The sequence below is a fragment of the Somniosus microcephalus genome, chromosome 6 (genome assembly GCF_052327205.1).
Source record: "Somniosus microcephalus isolate GS21.2 chromosome 6, FLI_Smic_1.0, whole genome shotgun sequence".
NCBI classification, from domain to species: Eukaryota; Metazoa; Chordata; class Chondrichthyes; order Squaliformes; family Somniosidae; genus Somniosus; species Somniosus microcephalus.
Genome location: NC_140992.1, coordinates 69,088,750 through 69,104,297, shown reverse-complemented (window position 1 = coordinate 69,104,297; position 15,548 = coordinate 69,088,750). Strand labels below are relative to the sequence as shown.

Genomic DNA, 15,548 nt, shown 5'->3' with positions numbered 1-15,548 from the left:
TATTATAGAGGTGGAAGTAGACGGTCTTAATGATGGAGAGGATATGGGGTCGGAAGCGCAATTCAGGGTCAAATAGGACACCAAAGTTGCGAACTCTCTGGTTCAGCCTCAGACAGTGGCCAGGGAGGGGGTTGGAGTCCATGGCTAGGGAACAGGATTTGTGGTGGGGATCCAAGACAATAGTTTTGATCTTCCCAATATTTAATTCGAGGAAACAAGCAGTCTGACAAATCAGAGGCAGTGGCGGGCCGAGAGAAGTGGTGGTGAGGTAGAGTTGGGTGTCATCAGTTGGGTGAAATCCTACAATGTGTTTTCAGATGATGCTGCCAAGTGGCAGCATGTAGATAAGAAATAGGAAGGGGCAAGGGTAGAACCTTGGGGAACTCCAGAGGTAACGGTGCAGGAGCGGGAAGAGAAACCATTGCAGGTGATTATCTGGCTATGACTGGATAGATTGTAATGGAACCAAGCGAGGGCAGTCCCACTCAGCTGGACAATGTCAAGTATCTTCCTCCATATAATTTATCAATAGTGTGAACCATAGGGGACCCAGAACAGACCCTTGTGGTATTCCACTTGTTACTACACCGAGGGAGGTTTTTCCCTTTAGCACTCCTGCCGGCTCCACAGTCAGTTAACTATATTTTAAAACCTAACCTTGCTGGTTGCGGCCAACCAGGCAGTCACTTTAAGGACCACCTGTTAGGACTGCCTGTTATGTTACCTATTGACCTGGTTTTCCTGAGCGCACCTGGCGCCAGGCGTATTCCTCAGACGTTCACTTTCAACTAAAGTTTGAGGTAGCCGAATACTAAAGACGCTTAATTGGGTCTAAAGGTCCAGACTGTCTCTCCCTAAAGGAAAGGAACAACCTGAAAATGTTACCATCCTCCAGATAGCACTTTTAATAAGTTTAACTAGACTGTAACGTTCCGGATATTATGAGGGTCCGGAAAACTCCTCCAGAATTCTGCAACTCCTTACCAAAGAGTGTACTGAGATTGAGTTTGCACGTTTGATACAGAAGTATTATGTGAGACATTTCTAAAAATATATAGATTTATTAAAGAACTGACATATAATTTACAGTTGGTAAGTCAATCGCAACATTAACAGCTCCAAAAAGAGAAAGCTTTACAATTCTATTATCAGTGAACCTTACTCTCAAATCTTAACTTCACTACAGTTTTACAGTTCTTAAAGTTTATTCAGGATATCCACCAAAATCAAATACAGTACCTTGATCTCCAAGGTACAAAGAGTTAAAAACTTAGAGCTAGCTCTGAAGCCGAGAATTGCTTTGCCCCTTTAAGCATCAGTTGGGTGAAATCCTACAATGTGTTTTCAGATGATGCTGCCAAGCGGCAGCATGTAGATAAGAAATAGGAAGGGGCAAGGGTAGAACCTTGGGGAACTCCATTTGAAAGTTCAATATTTATATCCTTTCTCAGTGGTATTTCCTTTGAAGTTTTCTGCTGATGTAAGCTAATTATCTCTAGTCATTTTTCTGCTGACCCCTGCTATTCTTACAGTCAGATCAGCTGGTAGCATTAAGAATTATGGCCTAGAAATTTGGTGGCACCCCGTTTGGGGCGCCAAGCTCGCCTGTGCACCAGAAGTCCCGCCCTGGAAGGAGCCGCTTGCGCCAGCCCGATATTCAGTTTCAGCGCCCCAAACGGAAGCGGGGTGCTGCTCGAGGTGCCCCGCATCCCTCTTGGAGTGCTGCAACTGAATATCGCAGCGCAACATGCCGCAGCGCCACACGCTGCGGCACGGCATGCTGTGGTACTGCAGGCCTTCCACCCCTTCTTAAAGGGGAGGGGCCTGCATCAGCGCGATCAGAGATCGCGAGTGCCAGCAAAAGAGCCCGGCACCGAGGAGAAGTGCCGGGCTCTTGTGACACAGCCGGCACTGCCTGGGGGGGGTGCTCAGGAGGCCGGGGACGGTGGCACGAGGAGGTGCTGGCAGGCGGCCAACAAAAAAAATGGCCGCCCCGCACCTCCCCTTTAATTAGCGCCACTACCGCCGCAGGTAGGCCCCCCTGAACCAGTCGCAAATTGCAACCGGCGTTACAGCGGGGGGCGCGACCAAATATCGCAATCGGGATGGTAGCAGGGTGCTGTGCACACCGATGACATTATCGGTGGCAGCGCAGCGCTACAGGCTAACGCCGCCTTTAGCGCCCCGCTAAATTTCACGGGAGGCAAGGCCAGTGGCGCTAAACCCACTAAGTGCCCTCTTTGGGCGCTAACTGGTGGCACAGTCCACCAAATTTCTAGGCCTATGTCTCTACCCTAGGTGTTCGAAGCTCACCATAAAAAACGGTGTAACAGCAGGTGCATCTATTTGATGTCACTTTTTACCAAGGCCTTCTGTTTGTGTCTTTTTATGACATGTAAATTAAAACACCTCAACCAGGGTGATCTATGCAATTCTTAGTTACCTCAGCTGGTTGCAACACAGAATCGTATCTCCTGTGTTTCATTTGATGTAATTTTTATGAAGGCATATGTTTCTTAATTTTATGTGTTTCTTTCCAAAGTGTAATTTAGAACACCTTAACAGAGTGTACCATTGTGTTCTTTCCAAAGCTTCAGACTTCAGGAGCCTCCAACCTCCTGTTTCAATAAGGTTATTGATTCAGTGTCAACAACTTATCTTATCTCAATAGCCTGTATGCTGTTTACAGCTTTAGATTGTTGAGGCTGCCAGATTTTCAAACCCAGTTTCTCATGTTTTAATAAGGCTAGAATTCTTTCATAGAATGGTGTAGTTTTTTGAATATGGCTTATTTCTTCACACTATTTCTTTCTTATTAGGATTCAACAACATATATTGAGATCAAGAAAGCATCTATTATGAAAAAACTCAAGGAACTAATATCGACAGATGCCTGAAATGAGCACCGAAATAGATAAGATTCTGGTTAATATTTTTCGGAGCTCCATTGGGATAGTGAATGCTTTTCCAATACTCAAAAAAGGCAAACTGGGAAGTACAGACCAGTTAGGCTAATATTGGTAATGAGAGCATTTTATGTGATGTTATCTACCTTCATAAGGAGTAGTTAGCATTAGTTTGACAGCAATAGCTCAGAACTCAAAAATCTTCTGGAGTTTTTTTTAGGAAATAACTAAACCACCTTGCAATGTGCAAAATTGGCTGCTGTGTTTGCCTAGAGTTATTGCACTTCAAAACTAATTCATTAACCATGAAGCACTTTGGGATGTCCTGAGTATATACTGTACAAAGATATGAAATTGACAGGCAGGAAAAGAGCAACTGGTCCATCCAGCCTGCCTCACACCATGCTGACTGGAGCATCATGACTAGACACTTCCTTCCTTCCCCACCCACCCCTTCAGCCATGTACTTGCCTAGGATAGGCAAAATACAGACACAAAAACAGGGCCAATAATGGAAAAAATACTCTGGAATATTCCCCCTTGGGTGAACCAAAACCAGTTCAGGAGATCAAGTATTATCTATAAAGACACTTACCTTCTCTAGGATGTGATCACTGCCCCAGTCAAGGAATGGTCTAGCTCCCTCTTGAACGTGTAGAGAGAGTCAACACCCACCACACCAGCTGCCAATTTATTCCAGAGGTTCACTACTCTCTGGGAAAAGTGAGGAGGAATTTCTTCACTCAGAGGGCTGTGAATCTTTGGAATTCCCTGCCCCAGAGGGCTGTGAATGCTGAGTCTTTGAGTATATTCAAGGCTGAAATAGATAGATTTTTGGACTCATGGGGAAATCAAGGGATATGGAGATCGGGCGGGAAAGTGGAGTTGAGGTCGACGATCAGCCATGATCTTATTGAATGGAGGTGCAGGCTCGAGGGGCCATATGGCCTACTCTTGCTCTTATTTCTTATGTTCGTATAAAAGAAGAGCCACCCAACATCCAGTCTATTCCTACTCTTACATAGTTTAAACTCATGTCCCCTGGTCCTCCCCAATCTGTTAACTGGAATAATCTATCAATAGGCACACTATCCAGCCCTTTAATTATTTTACAGAGCTTTATCAGGTCACCTCTAAGTCTTCACAGCTCTAAAGTAAATAGACCAAGGTCTTTAAGTCTATCTAAGTAGCTGAGGTTCTTTACTCTAGGAATCATTCTCGTAGCTCTCCTCTGGACCTTTTCCAAGGCCACTATATCATGCATCAGCTAGGGGAACCAAAACTGGGTACAGTACGCCAGTTGCAGTATGACCAGCAAAATGTATCGTGAAAAAATTGTGTCCTTTGTTTTATACTGAATGGTTCTATTAATACAACCCAATACACTGTTAGCTTTAGCTGCAGTTTCTTTACATTGGTCATGAACTTACATTGATCTGTCCACAATAACACCTAGATCATTTTCTCTCTCAAGTACCCTCAGTATTGTTCCCTGCAAATTATATGTGTATTCAGTGTTGGCCCTACAAGCATGCATGACACTACATTTATCTAAGTTAAATGTCATTTACCATTGTGTGGCCCACTCCCCTAGCACATCTAAATCATTTTGCATTTGATTGCACTCCTCTACTGTCTTATCCTTGCACAGATTTTGGTGTAATTTGCAAATTTACTGACCACACATCCAACACCACTGCCCATGTCATTAATAAAGACAGTGAACAGTAGCAGGCCTAGGACTAATCCCTGGGGACGCCACAAGTAACGTGCCTCCAGGCTGAACCACATCCGTTAACTACAACGTTTTGACTGCAGGATTGGAGCCAATTCCTAATCCAGTGTATCAAATTACTACTGATACCACAGTTTTGAAAAAGGGTTAGACCCGAAACGTCGACTCTATTTTCTCTCCACGAATGTTGCCTGGCCTGCTGAGTTTTTCCAGCATTTTCTGTTGTTATTACAAGATTCTATGTTGTGAACTAACCCAGTGCGAGATACCTTATCAAAGGCTTTCTGCAAGTCCAGGTCAACAATGTCTACTGGATTTTCCTCATCCACTACCCTATTGACTTCCTCAAGAAACTCTATCAAATTTGTACGGCACAACCTATTTTTCCAGAAGCCATGCTGTGTATTTCTAAGGGTGGGCCTTACAATCCATTCTAGCATTTTCTCAATAATGGATGTCAGGCTGATAAGCATGCGGTTCCCTGACTCTGATTTGTCACCTCTTTGAAAATAGGAACTACATGAGCTAGCTTCCAGTCGAAGGGAACTATCCTTGACACAGCTGAATTATTGAAAATATGGGCAGGGGGCTCACAGAGCTCCTGTCCCAGCTCCTTACTCACCCTTGGATGGATATTATACAGACTTGGAGCCCTATCAATTTTGAGCTTTTGTAATCTATTAAAGATGACATTACTAATAATTACATGACATGACATTAATAATAATGCTATCCAATACAGAGCACCTCACACCTGGAACATACGCAACATCTATAGAAGTATAGACTGATGCAAAATAGTCATTTAGCAGCTCTGCCATAACCTGAGAATCAGTTTGAATCTGCCTGACAGTATCCTGCCCTATACAGTCCTTAATGGTCTTGTGACTTCTGATATAGTTGAAAAAGCTTTTGCTATTACTGCCACAATTGCACGTCATTTTCTTTTGCAGAGATTTCTTAAGGTACTTTTATGGCTGTTTTAGTCTCCCTCAATTGTATGTGATGTTTGCCTCGGTACTCCTGTGAGTTAAATTCCTTAAGTGTGTAGAATGCCTTCTATTCCAATTTGATTTGCCTCTGCACATTTCTCATCAACCATAATGGTTTTGTTTTGCCATGTGCCCTTCTTTTATCCATTGGGACATACATGACTTCATTCTGTTTGAGAATGTTTTTAAATAGAGCCCATTTATCCTCAGTACTTCATTGCTTATCTAGTAGGGTTGCCCAGTCAACTTTTGCCAAATCTTCAGCCATTTTTGTAAAGTTAGCCCTCTTAAAATCTGGGACCAGCATGAGAGTGGCTGCAGCCTTAGATTGGCCAATAAGATTAAACCTAATTATATTATGCTCAGAGCTGGCCAGGTGTTCCCCGACATGGAGGTTTGATACAGCATACAAATGTAAGTCCTTGCTTTTCTATTGTTCTCTTACATCTTCCAAAACTCATTCTAATTATTCTGAATTTACTTTTTTATATATCCAAGCATCATTATGCTTTGTTTTCTTTCATATCTTTCAAATTAATACAAGTTATTTTGACATCCTTGTTCAACTACTATGCTCTAAGTCTTGATATTTTTCCACTTTTACTCACAATGATATACTTTTTCTTATCCTTTGAAGTGCTCTTGAAGAAATTCAATTTCTCTTCTGTAGTTTTACTTTTAGTTCAGCTTCTCAATTAATCTTTCATAGAATTTGCCTTGTAACCTTCAAGTTCGCACCACTAAAGTCTTTCACCTTCATATTGTTCCTTTTAGCCTTAGCCTTATTACAATATCAAATGACTACACTTTGGAAAAGTACTACATTAGTTGTAAAGTACTTTGAGACATCCTGAGGTCATAGAAGGTGCTATATAAATGCAAGTCTGTCTTTCTTTCTTTCAAATCTAACAATACAATAATCACTTCTCCCAAATGTTCACCCATTTCAAAGTTATTAATTAGTACTGATAGATTGCCAAATACTAAATCAAGTTCTGCAACTATACCGAAGGTATCAGTTTGAGACCAGTATCTACTTTGAGAGCCAACACCAAGTCATATCATTCACTTGTATAATTCTCTAATTAAGCAAAGAATATTTAAGTACACATGCATAAAGTTCCACTCACTGGCTTCCTAATGCTGGAGATCCATTGATTGAAGTTATTTGATTGAAGTATTGGATATATACTTGAAAAGGAAACATTTGCAGGGCTATGGGAAAAGAGTAGGGGAATGGGGCTAATTGGATAGCTCTTTCAAAGAGCCAACACAGACATGATGGGCTAAATGGCCACTTTCTGTGCTCTATGATTCTATACCGCAGTCAGCGTAAACCTGTAATGCTACAAGACTATCCTCGAATTGGTCTCAAGCCACTTCTGATAAGCAATCTAAACGTGAATTAATTTGACATAAATCACAATTATACTACATATCACTCATAAAACTAGGCTGAATCAATGCTGTATAACTGCATTCTGCAGCTATGGTAATATATTGCTTCACTTGTTGCATTATGGGGTCCTCTGAGAAACCTCAGATTTTTTTCACTGCTTCCTTCTTATTTTTATTGGTTTGTCCATCCAACCATATTGCTCTGGTATTATAGAGGATGAATTCTAGCATGAGTTGGCCACACTGATCCAACCCACTGACCTGCTTTGCTTTGAACTGTACTGAATCCAGGAAGAAGAGCTAGCTTTACTCCACGGACTGGAGAATCAGATTACATTATTCCACTGCTAAACAGATATAGGCTTTATAGAAAAATTAAAATCTAAGGTTTCTTGAAGATTCCCACTCTTCTATTAGCTTTTCCAACCACTGTCATCATTGTTTTTGCCCCAGTGTAGTTCACAAGACTATCAAGGCAAGATATTGAATGTTGCAGCTGAAGAGAGCTAAGTAGCTTTGCTACTTAGATGTGGCTGTCAATACCTCTTGACCTAGTTATTGTTTTGGTCTTCGCAATACTGAAGTTGACATATCAATTGTTTTTTCTTCCCTCACTATATTTCATTAAAGTGCTGATACCACCCCATCAATTGCTGCTTCAATGGGATGGTATCAGCAAACACATCACTTTTGATGACATCCACCAGATCACTGATGAAGAGGAAAAGCACAGTAGTGCTCAGCACACATTCCTGAGGGACTCCTGAATAAGCACATCAATCAGACAAATATAAATATTTGCATCATCTGAGAACTTTGCTTATCCTGTCCCACAGCCCACCAGACTGAAGTAAGCTTCTCAGCGAGGCCAGGATACCACAATAAAAGGTGCTGGAAAGTTCACAGGCTACTGCTGACTTCATTTTGAGAATTTTAGTTGGGACCTTGGAATGGGCAGCCCAACTGCCCACTGGAAATAGGCAGGAATTGACAAAGAAAGGGAAAATAGAATATGAGAGTAAACTAGCGACAGACATAAAAACAGATTGTAAAAGCTTCTATAGGTATGTAAAAAGGAAAAGATTTGCAAAAGTAAATGTGGGTCCCTTACAGGCTGAGACAGAAGAAATTATAATGGGGAATAAAGAAATGGCAGAGAAATTGAACAAATACTGTGAGCTGGATTTTGCCAGCCCTGGGGAGGCGGGTTTGGAGGCGGGACTGCCGGGAAAATGGCAGAATTTGGGGGCAGGTGCCCAACCCACCCCAACCCGCCTCCATGCCATCTTGCCAGGAGGCGGGTAGCCATCCCATGCCGGGTCCCATCTCCTTGGAGACGGGAAGGGATTACAGCCACTTAACTGCCTGTTAACAGGTAGTTAACAGGCAGAAATAGGATTATCCCCATTTTGCCCACACAAGTGCGGGATTCCCGAAAGCTTCGAAACCCGCCAGGGTCACCGAGGCGAGTAGTGGGTCTGCAGGGGTCGAAGGGGTCCAAAGGTGTGCTGTGGAGGTGAGTGATGGGTGCAAGTGTGGAGAGGTGAGTATCTGAGGTAAGGGCAAAGTGTTAGAAAAGGTGTACTTACCTTTATTTCTTCCTGCAGGCTTCAATCGGTGTGTATGCGGAGAATCTCACACCTCCGTGGTAGAGATGACGGCCTAGAAATTAGGTTTGCCTCCGCCAGGGCTTTTGCGCCCAAAATTTTGCACCCGCGATAATTGCCGCTGCGCCCGCCAAAAATTCAGCTGCCCCGCGCCCAGACGGCTGCGGGCGCTAATGGAGGGTTTCAGCGCCTCACTATGGGCGCTGAATGCAGGTTTGCGGCGCTAATCCCCCGCTGCGGCACCCGATGCGGTGCGGCAGGCTGGGGTACTGCAGGCCTCCTCCTTCTGTTAAGGAGGAGCTGCCTGCAGCCGACCGCTGACCGGTCGATTCGCCTGACAAATGAGCCCGGCACCTCGGAGAAGTGCCGGGCTCGTGGGCCACACACATCAGTGCCGCGGGGGGGTGGTGGAGGAGTCCGGGGAGGGAGGTGCGGGCAGGCGGCCGCCGGGAAAGCGGCCGGCCGCCGCTCCACCTTAATGCGCTGGCGCTACGTGCTGCAACATCCCGTTGAACAATCATTGGTTGCGGCTGCCACGGGCGAGGCAGCCGCAACTGAATTTGGGCGTCCGGCCGCGTTACCACGGCAACCGGGACGCTGCGCACACCGATGACGTCATCGGTGCTGGCGCAGCGCTACCGGCTAACGCCGATGGTAGGGCCCAACGCAATTTCGATCGCGGCTATAATTCCGGCGCAAGGCCCTCTAACGCCTCTAATTGGGCGCTAACCCCACCGAATTTCTAGGCCGACAAATGGCCATTGCATTCTCCAATGCAGCAACCATCAAATTTCTACAAAAGAAAGGTTTGATGAGGTCTTGAATTCAGGAACTTAACAAACTACAGAGAATGTCAGTGTTCGACAGTTTCACAGAGCTGTCAAACAATGACAATTCATCTGTCAAAAATATTTGCAGATGAAACGTCATACGTTGACGTTCTCTGTAACCAGCTTTCCCTTAATTGGCCTGCTAAGCTCACTGGGCGGGTTTAACAAGGTCAATCAAGGGAAAATAGCGTGGGTTGGCCAGAAGTTGATGGAGGCGGGACTGAAACCCGACAAGTGGGAGTCCCACCTCCAAAAGCTCCCCATTGGCAAAATCCAGCCCAAAGGTATCTGTCTTCATGGAAGAAGACGCAAAAAAAATCCTAAAAATAGTGGAGAACCAAGCCTATAGCGAGAATGAGGAATTGAAAGAAATTAGTATTGGTAAAAAAAATAGTACTGGAGAAATGAATGGTACTGAAAGCCGATAAATCCCCTGGACCTGATGGCCAACATTCTAGGATTTTGAAAGAGGTGGCTATAGAGATAGATGATGCATTGGTTGTCATTTTCCAAAATTCCGTAGATTCTAGAACGGTTCCTGTGGATTGGAAGGTAGCAAATGTAACTTCACTATTTAAGAAAGGAGGGAGAGAGAAAACGGGGAACTACAGGTCAGTTAGCCTGACATCAGTAGCAGGGAAAATGCTAGAATCTATTATTAAGGGTGTGGTAGCAGGGCACTTAGAAAATAATCATAGGATTGGGCAGAGTCAACACGGATTTATGAAAGGGAAATCATGTTTGACAAATCTGTTAGAGTTTTTTGAGGTTGTAACTAGCAGAATAGATAAAGGGGAACCAGTGGATGTGGTGTATTTGGATTTTCAGAAGGCATTCGATAAGGTGCCACACAAGAGGTTATTAAACAAAATTAGGGCTCATGGGATTGGGGGTAATATACTAGCATGGATTGAGGATTGGTTAATGGACAGAAAACAGAGTAGGAATAAACGGGTCATTTTCGGGTTGGCAGGCTGTAACTAGTGGGGTACCACAAGGATCAGTGCTTGGGCCTCAGCTATTCACAATCTACATCAATGATTTGGATGAGGGGACCAAATGTAATATATCCCAGTTGACTGGTGATACAAAGCTGGGTGGGAATGTAAGTTGTGAGGAGGATGAAAGGAGGCGTCAAGGGGATATAGGCTAAGTGAGTGGGAAAGAACATGGCAAATGGAATATAATGTGGAGAGTTGTGAAGTTATCCACTTTGGTAGGAAAAATAGAAAAGCAGAGTATTTTTTAAATATTGAGAGATTGGGAAATGTTGGTGCTCGGAGGGACCTGGGTGTCCTTGTACATGAATCACTGACAGTTAACATGCAGGCACAGCAAGCAATTAGGAAAGCAACTGGTATGTTGGCCTTTATTACAAGAGGATTTGAGTATAAGAGTAAAGATGTCTTACTGTAATTATATAGGGCCCTGGTGAGACCACACCTGGAGTATTGTGTACAGTTTTGGTCTCCTTACCTAAGGAAGGATATACTTGCCATAGAGGGAGTGCAACAAAGGTTCACCAGACTGGTTTCTGGGATGGGGGGATTGTCCTATGAGGACAGATTGAGTAGACTAGGCCTATATTCTCTAGAGTTTAGAAGAATGAGAGGTGATCTCATTGAAACATACAAAATTCTTACAGGGCTTGACAGGGTAGATGCAGGGAGGATGTTTCCCCTGGCTGGGGAGTCCAGAACCAGGGGTCGCAGTCTCAGAATAAGGGGTAGGCTATTTAGGACTGAGATGAGGAGAAATTTCTTCACTCATTGGGTGGTGACTATTTGGAATTCTCTACTCCAGAGGGCTGTAGAGGCTCAGCCATTGAGTATATTCAAGACAAAGATCGATAGATTTTTGGATATTAAGGGAATCAAGGGATATGGGGATAGTGCAGGAAAGTGGAGATGAGGTAGAAGATCTTATTGAATGGTGGAGTAGGCTCAAAGGGCCAAATGGCCTACTCCTGCTCCTATTTCTTATGTTCTTATGAACTTTATTAGCTCATGATATGACATTAATAGGACTTCTATACAATTTTGAAGTACTAATGAGCCACTGCTACTTGGCATTGAGCAGCCTAATCAGCAGTCCTTAAAGGGGCCACTACAAACCACACAAAAAAAGGGGAAAAACAGTTTGCAAATAATTTTCGTGGGGCCAGGAGGAGCAAAAGTCGAACACCCGCACCCTCCAATGTCTGACTCTCCATAGCCTTATCCCGGGATTGATATCCCACAACTCAATTTAACTGGACTGGCTGGAGCCACCAGAATTTCATCCCCTTCTGATCAGCAATCTGATCCAAATGAAAATGAGACCTTACCATGAAAGTTGGTCGGGCCTCGGATCACTTCCATCAGATGGGCAGGCGGTTCACTTTGCCTGCCACCCACCCAATGAGAGTGGTCACACAAGAATTTACCCCATTGCATCTAATGCAGAGCACCACATCCCATCCAAGTAGCATTGGCATTGTGTCACAGCCCTGGTGTAATGAAAGTCATTACTGCAGCATTGGTCAAAAAGAAGAAATGCTTTGATAGCTGGGGAAATCAGGAAACCATACAGAGCAGGAAATATGGGGGTGAATTTCCATGGGGATTCTCCTGATTGCCCACCGTGACTTTAGCGAAAAAGATGCAAAAACCCTGGAAAAACAGTGTAAATGCCATTTATGCCATATCGCCAGGGTTTCCGCGGCTCTTCTGCCAAAGTTACCATGGACATTTGGGAGATTCCCAGCTGCAATTCACCTCTTAGCTATCCATGCTAAATCTAAATATGAAAAAACTGTTCTTGTGCAAAATCAGTTCCTAATGTATGGTTCACAAACATGCTGTAAGGCTGGTGGAAGATGGGCCAATGTTTTCCAGCAGCAAAGTCAGCTCTACTGTCACACCCTCTTGAGAAACATGGGGTCACATATCACTTCAAGGTAATGTTTGTGGAATAACATATTGTTGAAAAGCAATCAAGATTCCAAGAGCAGGATTTTAAAACCCAGTCAAAGTGTAATTATTATTCAGCTGAATTAAGGTCACACACAACAAAATTAAACATTTCCTCTAAAAACTAAAGGCATAGGTGCTTGGGTTTTCAAAACCATGTCTGAGGAACAATTTGCTTCCATTAATTACTCAGACCAGAGTTATACTGTTTCTCCATTCAGATAAATTTGTTGTGCTCAAAAATCAGGTGACTGCATCCTGGCTCTATGCATGTTAAAGATGGTGGCATGGTGATGCTCATACCCATGGACATTAATACCCACAGCAAATTTATTGAAATGTGATGCGAAATGGAGTGAATAAAAATAACAGTTTTCAGCAATTAGATGACTCAGGGGGAAACACATCTCATGCTATGGATTTTGCATATTTGGCGCCCCATGATATGACTCAGTTCCTTGGATTGCTGATGTTATTATACAGCTGGTCTCCAGAAGAAGGGTTGTAAAACCATCTACTGGAGGAGGTTTCATTTCTTAGACTAAAGTACACTCAGGGATATAATAGCAACCTTTATCATTATCTGGGACTGATGTAATTTAACCAAAGAAGCCACACTGAGAGTTTGGCATAGGTTGTGTTTTGTGGGCTCCCTGATGGGTTTCATACATTTGATTGTCCCACCTTTCTGTTGCGGTCATATGGTGACATTATCTCAAAACCACCACTCAATGTAGCCAAAATAAATGTAGAGTATAATGTGCAAACATCTTTATCTCCTGATGCATAATTTGGCAATTTTTCATTTTAAGTTCCTTGTACATTGTGTACCACAGTGCAGGTCCATTGCTGTGTGACTGACAGTTCAGAAGTATATTAATTTAAACAGACAGCAAATATAATTCAGTAAATGAAACCTTCCGCTCAGCCAATGTGCTGTAGTTAATTTGCAAAAACAATCTGTATTTTGCATTTGTGGCATCCTTGTGGTACAAGGAAAAAACTTCTTAAAGTTGCATCTGACAGTGAATCTTACAATTTGTATTGCACAATGTACAAGAATTAGGAATGCAAAAGATGCAAACAGAAGTTATCAAATGTGTGTTAATATTACCAAGACTTTAATGCTGAAGGTAAGTCCAGATTCTTGGATACCTTTGATCCAAGCATACAATTTCCAATATACCAAACAACTTCCCATTCACTCCTATTATATAACATTTAAGTGATAAATCCTGAGCCAAGCAGGTGGCCCACTGATAAAGTGCAATAATATAGCAACGTGCTGCACCATAGAAACTGGAGATATAAATGCATCCGCAATTCTTCACCTGGTGAATTGCCAACTCAGCTAGTCCATTGGGAGAAGTACGGTGTGAAGATGAATAGAGATGACTCCTATATAAACTAAGAATTGGAACTCATGCATATGAGGAACCACAGCAGAGGGAGAATTGGAGGGTGTTGAATAGGTTGTATTTTTGTATCACTTAGCGGCTGATTACTGTACAATATTTGTAGAGGCCTAGGAACAGATCATCTGCCCGGCATTTAATTTGTGGATGGGGATTGCCACAGAAGGACATGGCGAAGGGATCCTACCCCTTATATAAGATAATTCTAATTGTCCATTTTAAATGGTTAATGCAATAATTATAGCAAATCGGCTGACAAGTTTCCCCAGAAACAGCAGTAGTTTTTGTAAATATCTAATTATTTGGGTTATGTTGCTGTAGGATTATAAATTACAAGTGTATAAGCTAGCCCACTATTTTATGAGAACACTAAAAATAATAAAGACAAAGAAATTGTTCCCTAAAAAGCAAGAACAAAGGTGTGATATACACCAAATTGTACAAAGGTTTCTGCTTTTGTTTGCTGCATGAAGGGTAGCCCAAATAAATTCAAATTGCTCTTTTTTATCTGCAGTTTATCAAATTTCTGATCCTAATGTACCACCTTTTAGCAAACTACTCATAGGTTTAAGAGTTAACTGGTAAAGTAAACAAATCCTCAAAGATACAAGACTAGATAGTGCTTGGCAAGTCTTATACACAACAAGATATTTCGAATATTTGCATAATTTCAAAAAAACTTTCGATAAAACGCACGGTAAAACAGAAGTTATTACTTATAGAGCAGTGTGTGCCCAAGTGGACCAGGTTGTAGAGTTCTGTATTTATTATGATATTTAAAAGGAAAAGCACATGGCAGAAGAAAAAAGACAGAAAAGCAATCTTAATTAATACATAAATCAAGTACATAACTGCTAGGGTCCAAGTTATTTTACATTTTTTAAAGTATTTCTAACTATCGTTGAAACCAAACAGTTAACGGCTGACTATGATATCCCCACCCAGGTTTAAGTACATTTATATGTGTTTTTAAAACATGCTCTTTCTCATAAATTCGTTAATTTCACCTTACACTTACCCTCTATTTTTCACTTCAAACACGTTATTAAAGTTCTTCTGCCGGCCTCCCAGTCCAACTTTGTCAGATGTGCTGTCCTTGGATGCTGACTGAGTGGGTGAAATTGGATTTTTCAATCTAATGAGGAAACAGTCAATCGCTTTTCTGAATGCAGCCATCTTAATCGTTTTTTTAATATTCATTATCGCGTATTCTTTGTAACGCCATCCCAAATGTTTCTCGGTGAAATCTGGAAATACCTAAACATCCAGAATCCCATTGCCATAATCATTCAGGTCTCTCCTCTTCCATCGCAGAGCCTCTGGCCACTGCCTTCGACAGGCTGTATTATAGACATCGCGTCTGACGTCAGGCTTCTGCCTGCCGGCTCCAGACGGTTAAAGACAGCACTGGGCATGAGTGACAAGACAGCAGGACTTTTACTTTCACTTAACGCCCAGATTTTCTCCAGAGTGATGCTACCTACATAAAAAATACTGTTGAAAATGCTTTGATTTTAACTAAGGCAGGGGAATTTGGGTTACTTCTGACTTTTTTACTGGTCCCTTTGATATAAATAACAAAAAGGCTGGGGTCATGCAGGATTGAAAAAAAGGACACTTTTGAGCATTTGAGTGTTATATGGTATGAACTGATATTCCTTCATGTGTTATCCTGCAGAAATATTGCCGAAGTTGCTAATCACCCTTTCAGAAT

The 15,548-nt window shown here is 42.5% G+C and overlaps 1 protein-coding gene across 1 annotated transcript in view; it reads right to left on the bottom strand.

Moving 5' to 3' along the window:
- The window catches only part of LOC147115796 (transient receptor potential cation channel subfamily V member 5-like), a 71,940-nt gene extending 56,812 nt beyond the window's left edge, over positions 1-15,128 (bottom strand). The window contains exon 1 of the mRNA XM_085991979.1: positions 14,853-15,128. Within this exon, the coding sequence (XP_085848105.1) occupies positions 14,853-15,034 (182 nt within the window). The 5' untranslated portion in view covers positions 15,035-15,128. The remainder of the gene's footprint in view (positions 1-14,852) is intronic.
- Positions 15,129-15,548: the final 420 nt, after the last annotated feature.